General features: G+C 41.7%; 1 protein-coding gene across 1 annotated transcript; it reads left to right on the forward strand.

Moving 5' to 3' along the window:
• The first annotated feature begins 6447 nt into the window (after positions 1-6447).
• Positions 6448-11924, forward strand: LOC125727158 (kelch-like protein 10). Its single transcript, XM_049003877.1, has 6 exons — positions 6448-6699; positions 7227-7716; positions 8080-8691; positions 9296-9445; positions 10073-10400; positions 11366-11924. The coding sequence occupies exons 1-6, from the start codon at positions 6539-6541 to the stop codon at positions 11386-11388; spliced, it is 1764 nt and encodes a 587-aa protein (XP_048859834.1). The 5' UTR covers positions 6448-6538; the 3' UTR covers positions 11389-11924.
• The last annotated feature ends 655 nt before the right edge of the window (positions 11925-12579 follow it).

Here is a 12579-nt window from a genome sequence, read left to right on the forward strand (position 1 = left end):
TTCTCTGGGCCCAGGGCCTGGTTTGCCGTGGTGGGGCCGGCCGCCAGTGGAGCCTGCGGGCTCGCCGCCACGGCCCCCTGGGGCTCCTGCACGGTGGCTGCCGGATGGCCTCCCTCCGGAGCTCTCCTCTGCCCTTTTCTGGGTGAGGGGCTGCTATTCTCCCTGCGGTGGTCCTCCGGGGGCTCCCATGCCCTGGGGGGCCTCTGGCGGTCTGGGTTCCGGGCCTCCTCCGTGTCTGCTTCATGTCCTGAGGGATGGGGCTGTGGCTCCCCACACACACTAAAAGAAAAAGAAAGGCCACTGATCCGCCCACTCCTGCCCGCTGACATCTTATTGGCCATTGGTGGCTGGAATTTCCGCAAAACCAATTGGATTGAAGCCTATGACACCCGGGCCGACCACTGGGTCGATGTAACGGAGGGGCAGGAGACTCGCCAGTCCGCCCATGGCAGTGTGTACTTAAATGGCTTCGTGTATTGTTTTGGGGGTTTTGATGGCCACAATTGTACGCAGATTTGACCCCGTCGCACGGACATGGCAGCACATGGCACCGATGCACTGGTGCCACTGAAATGTTAGCGTGGCCGTAATTAATGGTTCCATCTATGTAATGGGTGGCCATTTACGCTTCTCGCCTCTAATCATAATCGAGTGATACGACCAAGAAGCCAACGAATGGACCATCATCCAGCCCATGAACGAGGAGCGACAGGATGCCAGTGCCACCACCCTGAATGGAAAGGTAGGTTAATAGGAGGGCGTCTGACTGTGGTTACCCCCTACATTTTCTCCTTGAAATTGATTATGTTACATACTCAGTAGCTCGCTTTGTCTTCAAATGCTTGATTTCAATCCATAATTGTTAAGTTCAGTAAACGTCAGTGTTTAGATAAAACATAAATGACCTTGCATTGTTGCTCTGCATTAGTGGCACATTGGGCAGTGCTGTGGTGTCCAGCTCTGTGTTTTTGCAATTTTGCCCACAGCCCAAGACTTGTGAGATACAATAACTGGTGTTAACATAGGAGCTTTACCCAATTCCAGTCCTGGAGGGTCAGAATCCTAAACAATTTGCAGATTTCCCTATTCAAACAAACCTAGTGAACTTAATTAGCTGATTAAGCTGCGGTTCACAAGGGAAATGATCACAACTAACTGTAAATTCCCTACCTTTGCCCATATGCTTCCTGTGGTAGGTTCCAGGTTCACCACCACCCTGTACCGAATAAACTTTTATGGAAGATGGATGGATTAAACATCCATTAGCTAAATGTACATTTACGCTTTCTAGATCTCCATCTCCAATCATGTACAGCATAACACACATCACTTTTGAACCATTTTTCCTAGATATATATTTGTGGGGGTAGCAAGGGAGCTCAGACTAATTCCACTGCCGAGTGCTATGATCCACTCACGGGCGAATGGACCTTGATCACCCCAATGAGCACTCGCCGACATGGCCTTGGAGTAGTGGCATATCAGGGAAAGATCTATGTGGTGAGTGATTCCTTTCTTGTACTCTGAAACAAAGGAGTCAAATCTCAAGATTTATCTGAGACTCATATTTTTTGTCACTGCTGCTGTGTCACAGATTGTAATGCGCTTAAATCAAACAAAAGAATTCAGTGGATAAAATCACCTGCTGGGAAGGCCCATCTCAATACACATACTGTATGCTCCCTGCATATCAGGGTTATAAACGAATATTCTTGGGTAGTAAAGCTTAGATTTTTGATTACAGTTATATTCTGTAGTTCCACACATAATTGCTCTGGTTGTTGTTTTTTCCAGGGTCTGACTACAAGTATTATTTTTAGTGCTAATAAAAATAATAATAAAAGCAAAATATATGATTTTTTTTATATCTCATATCTTTTTTTGATGGATGACAGTTTTCACTGAATTGTACAGATTTTCTGTTGCCCAAATCCCCTTTTTTCACTGCAGTTATGTTGACATGTATGTTGAACACAAATTAGTTATAAGCTTGTGTCCTATATAGACAATGGGAGGTTCTGTGCAGCCTGCTATTATAGGGCGATAATTCCTTAAGAGTTCCTGACTTTGAGAAAGCTGATATTTACTTATCCGTTTGGTACCTGAGTGATCACTTACCATTGGTGTCTCGCAGGTGGGCGGTACCAACGGGGCTCATCCAGTGTGGAGTATGGAGGTTTATGACCCTGCAACTAACCAATGGCACGCTGCGCCTCCCATGACAAAACCAAGAAGCTACTTCGGCATCGCAGTGCTGGACGGCTTGCTGTTTGCAATGGGCGTCTGATGGGTTCAGAGTCACTGCCAAGGTGGAATGCTATGATGCAGAGAAAGGCAGCTGGTACCGTGCGCAGGACATGATTACGCCCAAGAGGAACTTCAGCTGCTGCACAGTGCCCCCCTGCATCGTACAGTACGCTGCACCTCGCCCACCTGCCCCCATCTGCCTGCCTGGTGGGTAACCAGGTTACGCATCTGCCGGTGTGGCTAGCAGCACTGGACTTAATCAACAGAAACAGTGGACACTAACAAGAATCAGAAACATTCACCAAAATAAGGAAAATGCCTCTTGAATAATGGACTGAGGGAACAGAACTTGGACCTTACAGTGGAGTCAGAGCATAGAGGTTAAGGCACTAGAACAGCTATCAAAATGCAATTATGGCAAGACAATTGCTTTCCTTTGTTATCGGATGCTGTAGCGGTTTGCTCCTGTTGGGTAACATGCCACTTGTTTGCATGCATTTGTTAATTGCCTTGTTCTCTCCAACCATTTCTCTGTCTTAGAGCATCTGCCAAATGAATAATACACAGAGCACAACTATAGCAGAGCTCAGCTGGGACCTCCTGCATGCTTTTACAGCAAGCAATGAGTGTGCTCTTCTAGAACGGATTTAATATCTGGCTACGGTTGTTGGGGACACATGTGTTAGATATGTGAAATGCTTTATTCATACAAATAAAGCCCTTATATTTGTATTTTTATCACATGTGGTATATTAATTTCATGAGTAGTATCTTCATAGAATTTGTGCCGTGTGTGTGGTGTTCTCCATATTAATTCATATCTCAATTAAACATTATAACCAAGATGCAGCCAAAGCCCCAAAAATAAATTCTGATTATCAGTCATTTAACAAAAACAATACAGAACAATGTTCTTCGACCTGATCCACAGGAACCCCCAGTCCGTCCACGTTTTTGCTCCTTGCCAGACAGCTGGTGCTGGGAGAGAGCAAAAACATGGACTGTCTGAGGGTCCACAAGAAACACTGATAAAACATAATATATATGCAGACCGAATGTCTATGGCACCCCCTAAAGGAGCATCATATCCGTAAAGAACTGGCTAAGGTTTCATGCCACAGGACCCTCCTGAGCATGAAAGCCAGCTTCTGCTTCTGGTTCCAGCACTTAGCCAATCTACTGACCCTTCATCACCGATTGCTGAGTTGGAAATATTCAGGTGGATCAGCTGACCTGCATGCTTGCATCCAATCAGAAGCAGCAAATTTCCCTCCATTTTCCCCTTCACCTTCTTTTTCTCTTATCAGCTTACAGTTATATTTCCTGTTGCTCATCTCATTTTGTCCTAGTCAATTGATATTCTCTCATTTGTTAAGTGCTACTATTTATTGTCTTTCTGTGAGTTAAACTGAAGGTTACTTTCCCCTATAGACCGTCTCTTCCTGCTATCAGGCAATCAATCATAGGCCAGTGGGACAGGAGGGAGAGTTCTACCCTTTTTCACTCAGGGTGACTGGAATTTTCCAAACAAACGGGCAGTTTCAGAATCCCCCATTTGTTGCGGTCTCCAGAAAAGTGTTACATATGAACCATGTGGTACAGTCTGATTAGATGAAAGCATCCCACAGAGCTGTTTCTGATCTAAATGAACACATTCTGAATTATGACTCTTGTGCTTTGTTGATTTTAGAGTTTTCTGCCATCTGGAGTAGAAAAAAAACACACATTTATCTCAGAATTCTGACTTATTCAGTCAAAATTCTGATTTTTTTTCCCCTCACAATTCTTACTTTATTTCTCATTATTCTGAGTACGTCTCTAACAACCAGCAATTAGTCAGAGACATCACTTCTGCTCCAGCTTTAAGGGTTCAGTGAGATTTGCATACAGCAGCAGACAGGAGCGAAGGCTACAATGGCTGTATCTGCTCTGTCCAGGCATTTTATTATTTCCAATTGTGTGTGTGAATGGTAGCCTACATCGGAACTTGTAATTAATTATGCTGTAAATGTTAAGCTGGTTTGAAATGAAAATGGGCAATAGAACTTATCTCTTGCCTAATAAGTTGTGGTACAAGCATATCTAACGTTAATGCTTCGTGCATTAGACATATATAATATGATGTCTACCATTAATGTAATAACTGCCAATAATGTGCTAATTTTCCCCCTTAATGTAATAAAGGCTGATACAGTAATAACTTACCAATATCATACTAACATATTTGAATCAAAAAGGCATCACATTATTACATTATAGGCTTTATTACACAAAAAAACTGTAAAATTGTTATGTTATTAGCAGTTATATTAACAGTAGTTTACAGTAGCTGCTATTAACAGCAGTGATTAGCTGATACAGACCCTAACAATCGTGACATCACACAATTTCTTTTGACTGCTTATGATTTTTTGCACACTATTGTACACACACACACAAACATATATATATATATATATATATATATATATATATGTAGATATTTATATGGTTGATTGCCCACAAAACTCAACTGTGATTAATCAGCCTGTTCTCCAGACAAAAGAACAGTGAAAACCATTCTAACTTAACCTACAAGAAGCAATTCCTGAACACAAAGAAGAAGATGTGCTAGATGTCTTTATGGGGACTCTGCATTCAAGTCTATGGGCAAAACCCTAATCCCAACTATGAAAACGTTATCCCCTACCCGCCCGAACCCACACTCGTTGCTGTTGTAGTTCTCTCCTATCATTTATATTGTCACAATAAACTATATCCTAAGATATACAAGTAAAAAGTTTGTATATAGTATAGCATGAAAAATAATAAGAAGAAAACTCAGCCAGAGTGGAATTGTTTATATATATATATATATATAAACACTCGTGCGCTCTTGCGTTGTGTACACCCAAAATGACGATTCCACCATACACTGCGGCTAGGCTATATCGAGTGTGATGTTACCTGCAAAAGACGCAAGCTGATCCCAACTTCACTTTGCTACACGTCCATTGTAAAAGCAGGGCCACAAATAAAACACCACCTACCTCTCTGTGCTCAATTCAAACGGAAAATGTCGCCAAATCCATTCGCCATTTCACTATGTGCTGGCTAGTCATGGCGCGAGCATTAGCTGCGGACGCGAACAGCTTCAGCTTATCTTGCCACAATTCAGCTCGACTGTTTAAACTTCAGCCAAACACAACATTCTGTGTTAAGTGAGAATTCTAACGATAAATAATAATTACTTACATCGTTCAATGGGCGCCCTAGGAATATGTCCTACCGCTACTCCCATCCACTTCTAACTTAACTCGTCCATCTGTGTGGGGTTGCGCAAGAACGATGGGTGCCGTGAAGCTGCAGGAAAACAAACTTAAAAACCTGCACGGAAATATATTAAACGTGGAGGAGTTAGTCGGCAAAAGTGAGGAATTACAAAAAATAAAATAAAAAAACGATTTCTCAAGAAAAGATCATAAAACAGGAAAATGGTCAATAGCTCATGGAGTGATATTGCACACTGTACCTTGATTGTAACATAACTGCTCTATAATATATAATCGATTATATGCAATAGTGTTCAGGATTTGGGTGAAGTGTACTGTACACAGCACAATAATCATTGTGATAATTCCACACTTGCTGCAATACGTTTTCATGACTGTATTGGGGATATATGCGGTCCGAAAAATACGTCCGCCTTGTGCTAAATGTGGACCAAAACAGACGGACTACGCAGCCCAGTTTTCAAGGAATAGTCTTGTTCCAAATAATTGCCACAACTGGCCGACCAGATTTAGCCCATAAAATAATGTCCTGTGGACATTTGTTGCTCAATGGCTTATGTCTAAGGTGGAAACTAGGGAATAAGATGCGAACTTAAACCTCGTTCCTGACAGACATGTAAAGGACCTTTTTTGTTTTTCATTTTTAGAAACGTAGCGGAGGAGAAAAAATATGAAAACATTTATTTATTTATTTTATTTCGGGAATTCGTGACTTGACTATTCTTACATAATACAAAACTTAAATTCTAAGATAAGCACGGTATACATTTTCCAAAAGTGATGTTAAAAACATTTCACTTGTTCTTCTTGTAAAGCTGATTGTGCGTAGAATATATCCACCCCCCCCCCCCCCCCCCCAAATCAATTTCGAGTCTTAAATATAGATTTAAAAATAAACATTACGGTATCTTAGCAGAATGTGACGCAAAAGTGCGGTTTTTGCGTATTAGAACGTATCTACACGTCATTTCGAGTGGTATAAAAAGGAGAAAGAGACGAGACATCCACATTTTTGAATAATGATGGCACACGACATGGAGCGAGTACTGATGTCCCCGGCTTTCGAAGTGTTCAACAAGCTTCGGCTGGCAGGACAGCTTTGTGACGTGGTCCTCATCGCAGACGGTGTTAAATTCAACGCCCATAGAGTAATTCTGTGTGGCTGTAGCTCCTACTTCCAGTAAGTAGCTGTGACCCATATATGAAGATGCGAAAACAGCAAGGAGTCAGTTTTTATCTCTCGTTAGCAATAACTTCTCCTTGGCAATAAGGCTCTAGGATGACAGAAAGTTTATATTAATATACATTATATTAAATTATATTAATGTAGGTCAGTGCTGATGAGAAATATTTCTGATAAGTGTACCACCTTAACTTTTACCATATAATAATAATAATAATAACAATAATAATGGTATAGATATGAAAAGGGGACCATGTCAAACAGGCAAAACAAAGTATTCCGGGGCACTTGCCCACCAGCCCAAGTAAAATATATTAAAGGGGGAGCTACTGTTGGAAAAATAAAAATTAAAGCCCCTGGTCCCTAGTTCTTAGATGCCTATGTGATCATCTGTAGCAGGGGTCCTTATCTCTGCTTAATTTCCATTTGGGGGTCCCTGGTTCAGAAGATTTAGAAAAGCCCTTATTTAACTTTGCCTGCAAAACCCATATTTATTAGATGAGTCACTTCTGGATTGTTTTCAGGGCTCTGTTCGCCACTGGCTGGAGTGACTCAGGAAAGCGGGAGTACCAACTCCCAGGCATTTCCCCAGAAACACTGAGGCAGGTCATAGAGTACGCCTACACGTACTCTGTGGTCATCACAGCTGACAATGTGGAGAACCTCCTGGTAGCTGCTGATTATCTCAGTGTCTTGGGCATCGTGCAGCGCTGCAGTGATTTCCTGCATGAGCAGCTCTGCCTCAACAACTGCATTGGCCTTCTTAAAATCGCCGATGTCTACTGCGTAAACGAGCTGCACCAGTCTGCATTCAACTTCATCTTGAAAAATTTCAAGGAGGTTGCCATCAGCTCAAACGAGTTCCCAGAACTAAGTCTTGAACAACTTTCTGACATCATAGAGCAGGATGAGCTTAATGTCAGAGAAGAGGATGTGGTGTTTGAGGCCATCCTCCGTTGGATCGAGCACGAGCCTGCCACCCGAGAGGCCCACATTTCAGTCCTATTGCCCAAGGTGAGTATAGTTATACTATGTTCTCATTGACTTGTGTATATAGCAATAGAATGCTCATTGAGTGAAGTCCTTATTACTGTAGCTAAAGACCGATTTCCATGTCCCATAAGTGTACAACCAAGGCTTCCAGGTATTACACCTGGGAGGAGAGTGTAACAAATAATGGAAAACAAAACACTCAGATGTCTTACATTAAACAAGTGTAGCTGACACATCTGAGACTTTCAAAGTAAATAGCTTCAGCTAAAGAAATTAAAATTTGCACTTACTGCTGTATCCTTAATGTTAGGAATTGCTCATCTCCAGAGATTCACAGAAAGCACTAAAGAACTCATGGGAATTCTCTCATTGTTTCCTGTGTAGATTCGGATGGCTCGTATGGATCCGGAGTACTTCATGAAAATCGTCAAAGCTAACGATCTGGTGAAGGGCAATGCGGCGTGCAGGCCAATTATCAGTGATGTACTGAAGATGATATATGATCTCGACGATGAAAGTCCACGATCTGACTTTGAAAGGCCACTGATTCGCCCGCGCCTACCCGCTGACATTTTATTGGCCATTGGTGGCTGGAATTTCCGCACAACCAATTGGACTGAAGCCTATGACACCCGGGCTGACCACTGGGTCGATATAACACAGGGGCAGGAGACTCGCCAGTCCGGCCATGGCAGTGTGTGTTTAAATGGCTTCGTGTATTGTTTTGGGGGTTATGATGGCCATAATTTCACCGATGCTGTGCGCAGATTTGACCCCGTCGCACGGACATGGCAGCACATGGCCCCGATGCACTGGCGCTGCTGTAGTGTCAGCGTGGCCGTAAGTAACGGCTTCATCTATGTGATGGGTGGCCGTTTAGGCGTGTCGCCTCTGAATATCGTAGAGCGATATGACCCAAATGCCAACGAGTGGACCATCATCCAGCCCATGAACGAGGAGCGACAGGATGCCAGTGCCACCACCCTGAATGGAAAGGTAGGTTAATAGGAGGGCGTCTTACTGTGGTTACCCTCATTTTCCCCTTGAAATTGATTATGTTACATACTCAGTAGCTCGCTTTGTCTTCAAATGGTTGATTTCAATCCATAATTGTTAATTCAGTAAACGTCAGTGTTTAGATAAAACATAAATGACCTTGCATTGTTGCTCTGCATTAGTGGCACATTGGGCAGTGCTGTGGTGTCCAGCTCTGTGTTTTTGCAATTTTGCCCACAGCCCAAGACTTGTGAGATACAATAACTGGTGTTAACATAGGAGCTTTACCCAATTCCAGTCCTGGAGGGTCAGAATCCTAAACAATTTGCAGATTTCCCTATTCAAACAAACCTAGTGAACTTAATTAGCTGATTAAGCTGCGGTTCACAAGGGAAATGATCACAACTAACTGTAAATTCCCTACCAATGCCCATGTGCTTCCTGTGGTAGGTTCCAGGTTCACCACCACCCTGTACTGAATAGACTTTTAAGGAAGGTGGATGGATTAAACATCCATTAGCTAAATGTACATTTACGCTTTCTAGATCTCCATCTCCAATCATGTACAGCATAACACACATCACTTGTGAACCATCTTTCCTAGATATATATTTGTGGGGGTAGCAATGGAGCTCAGACCACTTCCACTGCGGAGTGCTATGATCCTCTCACGGGCGAATGGACCTTGATCGCTCCCATGCGCACTCGCCGACGTGGCCTTGGAGTTGCGGCATATCAGGGAAACATCTATGCGGTGAGTGATTCCTTTCTTGTACTCTGAAACAAAGGAGTCAAATCTCAAGATTTATCTGAGACTCATATTTTTTGTCACTGCTGCTGTGTCACAGATTGTAATGTGCTTAAAACAAACAAAAGAATTCAGTGGATAAAATGACCTGCTGGGAAGGCCCATCTCAGTACACATATGCTCCCTGCATATCTGGGTTATAAACGAATACGCTTAGTAAAGCTTAGTAAAGCTTAGATTTTTTAGTATAGTTATATTCTGTAGTTCCAGACTATAATTGCTCTGTTGTTGTTTTTTTCAGTGTCTGACTACAAGTATTATTTTTAGTACTAATAAACATAATAATAAAAGCAAAATATATGAACATAAGAAGTCTTTTTTTGATGGTTGACAGTTTTCGCTGAATTGTACCGGTTTTCTGTTGCCCAAATCCCCTTTTTTCACTGCAGTTATGTTGACATGTATGTTGAACACAAATTAGTAATAAGCTTGTGTCCTATATACACAATGGGAGGTTCTGTGCAGCCTGCTATTATAGGGCGATAATTCCTTAAGAGTTCCTGACTTCGAGAAAGCTGATATTTACTTATCCGTTTGGTACCCGAGTGATCACTTACCATTGGTGTCTCGCAGGTGGGCGGTACCAACGGGGTTCATGCAGTGCGGAGTATGGAGGCTTATGACCCTGCAACTAACCAGTGGCACGCTGCGCCTCCCATGAGACAACAAAGGAGCTATTTCGGCATCGCAGTGGTGGACGGCTTGCTGTTTGTAATGGGAGGCTCCGATGGGTTCGAAGTCACTGCAAAGGTGGAATGTTATGATGCAGAGAAAGGCAGCTGGTACCGTGCGCAGGACATGATTACGCCTAAGAGGAACTTCAGCTGCTGCACAGTGCCTGCGCACCCCCGCTTCGTACAGTACGCTGCACCTCGCCCACCTGCCCCCATCTGCCTGCCTGGTGGGTAACTAGGTTATCATGTCTAACGTTAATGCTTCGTACATTAGACCTATATAATATGTGCCCTAGAGAGGTAAAGTGGGCTATCCCACAAAAACAAAGTTTTGAAAAAATGAGCTCCAAAGTGTGCCTATACCCTATAATTGATATACATCATAGGTAGCACAGATCTCAGTATATTTAAAAGATAGATAGACCCTCAATAATTAATATTGGACACTAAACTCATTTTTGACTGACATGTGGGATAGCCCACTTTACCTCTCAAGGGCACATATGATACCTACCGTTAATGTAATAACTGCCAATAATGTGCTAATTTTCCCCCTTAATGTAATAAAGGCTGATACAGTAATATCTTGCCAATACCATACTAACATATTTGAATCAAAAACGCACCACATTACTACATTATATACTTTATTACACAAAAAACGGGAAAATTGTTATGTTATTAGCAGTTATATTAACAGTAGTTTAGCTGCTACAGACAGCAGCTATTAGCTGCTATTAACAGCAGTGATTAGCTGCTACAAACCGTAACAATCGTGACATCACACAATTTCTTTTGACTGCTTATGATTTTTTGCACACTACTGTACACACACATATATATGTACATATATATGTATATGGTTGATTGCCCACAAAAATCAACTGTGATTAATCAGCCTGATCTCCAGACCAAAGAACTGTGAAAACCATTCTAACTTAACCTACAAGAAGCAATTCCTGAACACAAAGAAGAAGATGTGCTACGGCCCTGCTACACGCACACACACACACACACACACATATAAGGTATCTGTATCTTTGTGGGGACTCCATACTGAGTTCCAACCCGCAACACAATTAATCAGTGAGGAAATTCATAGTATTATCTCTTGTTATGTTATTTTTTAAAATTATTTATAATGTATTTAAAAGCCTATGGCAAACAGTAAGTTAATGAATTGAAATTACAGGTAACCACGTGCTCAACAAGTAGCTGGCAGGGAACAAGGGAAACGCTACAGACTGACAACAGGGGAGGACAAGAAAGACTGACAACACGTGGGACGAGATGACCAATGACACCTACTGGCCAAACAGGGAAGGGACACAGAATGGGACAGTTAAATAACATTGGCATTCCCTGAAGGGTTTGGCATTCCCTGAAGCCAAGCTGTTAATTATTGTACTCCACGCCACCTCTGGTGATTGAATTGCAATGTAATGATTATGTTGTTCTATAATCTTATTGAATAAGTGTTATAAGTTGTTGGAAGTTATTTTTGTATTCTTTTATACTTCATTTTTAACAGTGTGATTTTTGACCTGACAGCTTTGTTTGGCAGTAAAAAGCTTTAAGGGGGCAGTTTAATGGCTCTATACACAGCAATGTGTATAATGGCCAAAGTGTTCTTATTGAATATGCTTAGATTATTTTTGTATACATTTACATTTTTATTTTACAGACTTTATGTAAAGGCAACCAGCGCTTAAAAGTTTAACGTTTAAATAAATGTCTTATTTGGAGAACAATGGGTGGAAAAAATGTTATTTGTTGTCTGAAAACCAAAATACTTTTGAGAGCTTTGTACGATTTGTTAGCAGAATTACCTTATAGACCTGATACACTTTTGAATGCAATATAATTCTCCATGGCAGTAACCCAGCTGACTGGTGGAGCAAGTTCATTTTGTCTCTGCAAGACTTCAAAGTGAATTTGAAGATCATCGTCTCCACAAAGACTATGAAGATTTTCAGGAGATACATGGAATCCACAGTTTCTTCCATTAAACCTAGAGTGCAATCCAACAAAATGTTTCAATAACAAAATTTACATTTCAAAAACTGGCTTCTGGTTTGTCAGATGGGCAGTGTGCATTCCATAACTACTTGTAGTCATCTAGTTCTTTTTGCAGGACACCCAGAAAGCTGAATACTGTAGCAGCAAACATTTCTGTTGGTAACAGCCATTAAAGGGATTCCTCCGTCCAAAATTGCCCCCTAGTGGTGGAATATTGCAACGCAAATAATGGAGATTTCACTTCACTGTATTTTACAGCTAACGAAAATGTAATGTGTGTGTGTATACATTTTTTGTTTCATACATTTAAATGTACATTTTTTATATAACAAACAACATTACTTTATAGCTGTTTAAAAGGCGGAAACTTCAATGTACACGAAGTCA

This window comes from Brienomyrus brachyistius, unplaced genomic scaffold (genome assembly GCF_023856365.1).
Source record: "Brienomyrus brachyistius isolate T26 unplaced genomic scaffold, BBRACH_0.4 scaffold89, whole genome shotgun sequence".
Taxonomy (NCBI): domain Eukaryota; kingdom Metazoa; phylum Chordata; class Actinopteri; order Osteoglossiformes; family Mormyridae; genus Brienomyrus; species Brienomyrus brachyistius.

What these genes read in the sequence shown, in the direction of transcription:
- LOC125727158 (XM_049003877.1), top strand. Translation starts at nt 6,539, where the DNA reads ATGATGGCACACGACATGGAGCGAGTACTGATGTCCCCGGCTTTCGAA. An exon ending in TTTCAGTCCTATTGCCCAAG is followed by an intron (nt 7,717 to 8,079) that starts GTGAGTATAGTT and finishes TTTCCTGTGTAG; the next exon opens with ATTCGGATGGCTCGTATGGA. An exon ending in ATCAGGGAAACATCTATGCG is followed by an intron (nt 9,446 to 10,072) that starts GTGAGTGATTCC and finishes GGTGTCTCGCAG; the next exon opens with GTGGGCGGTACCAACGGGGT.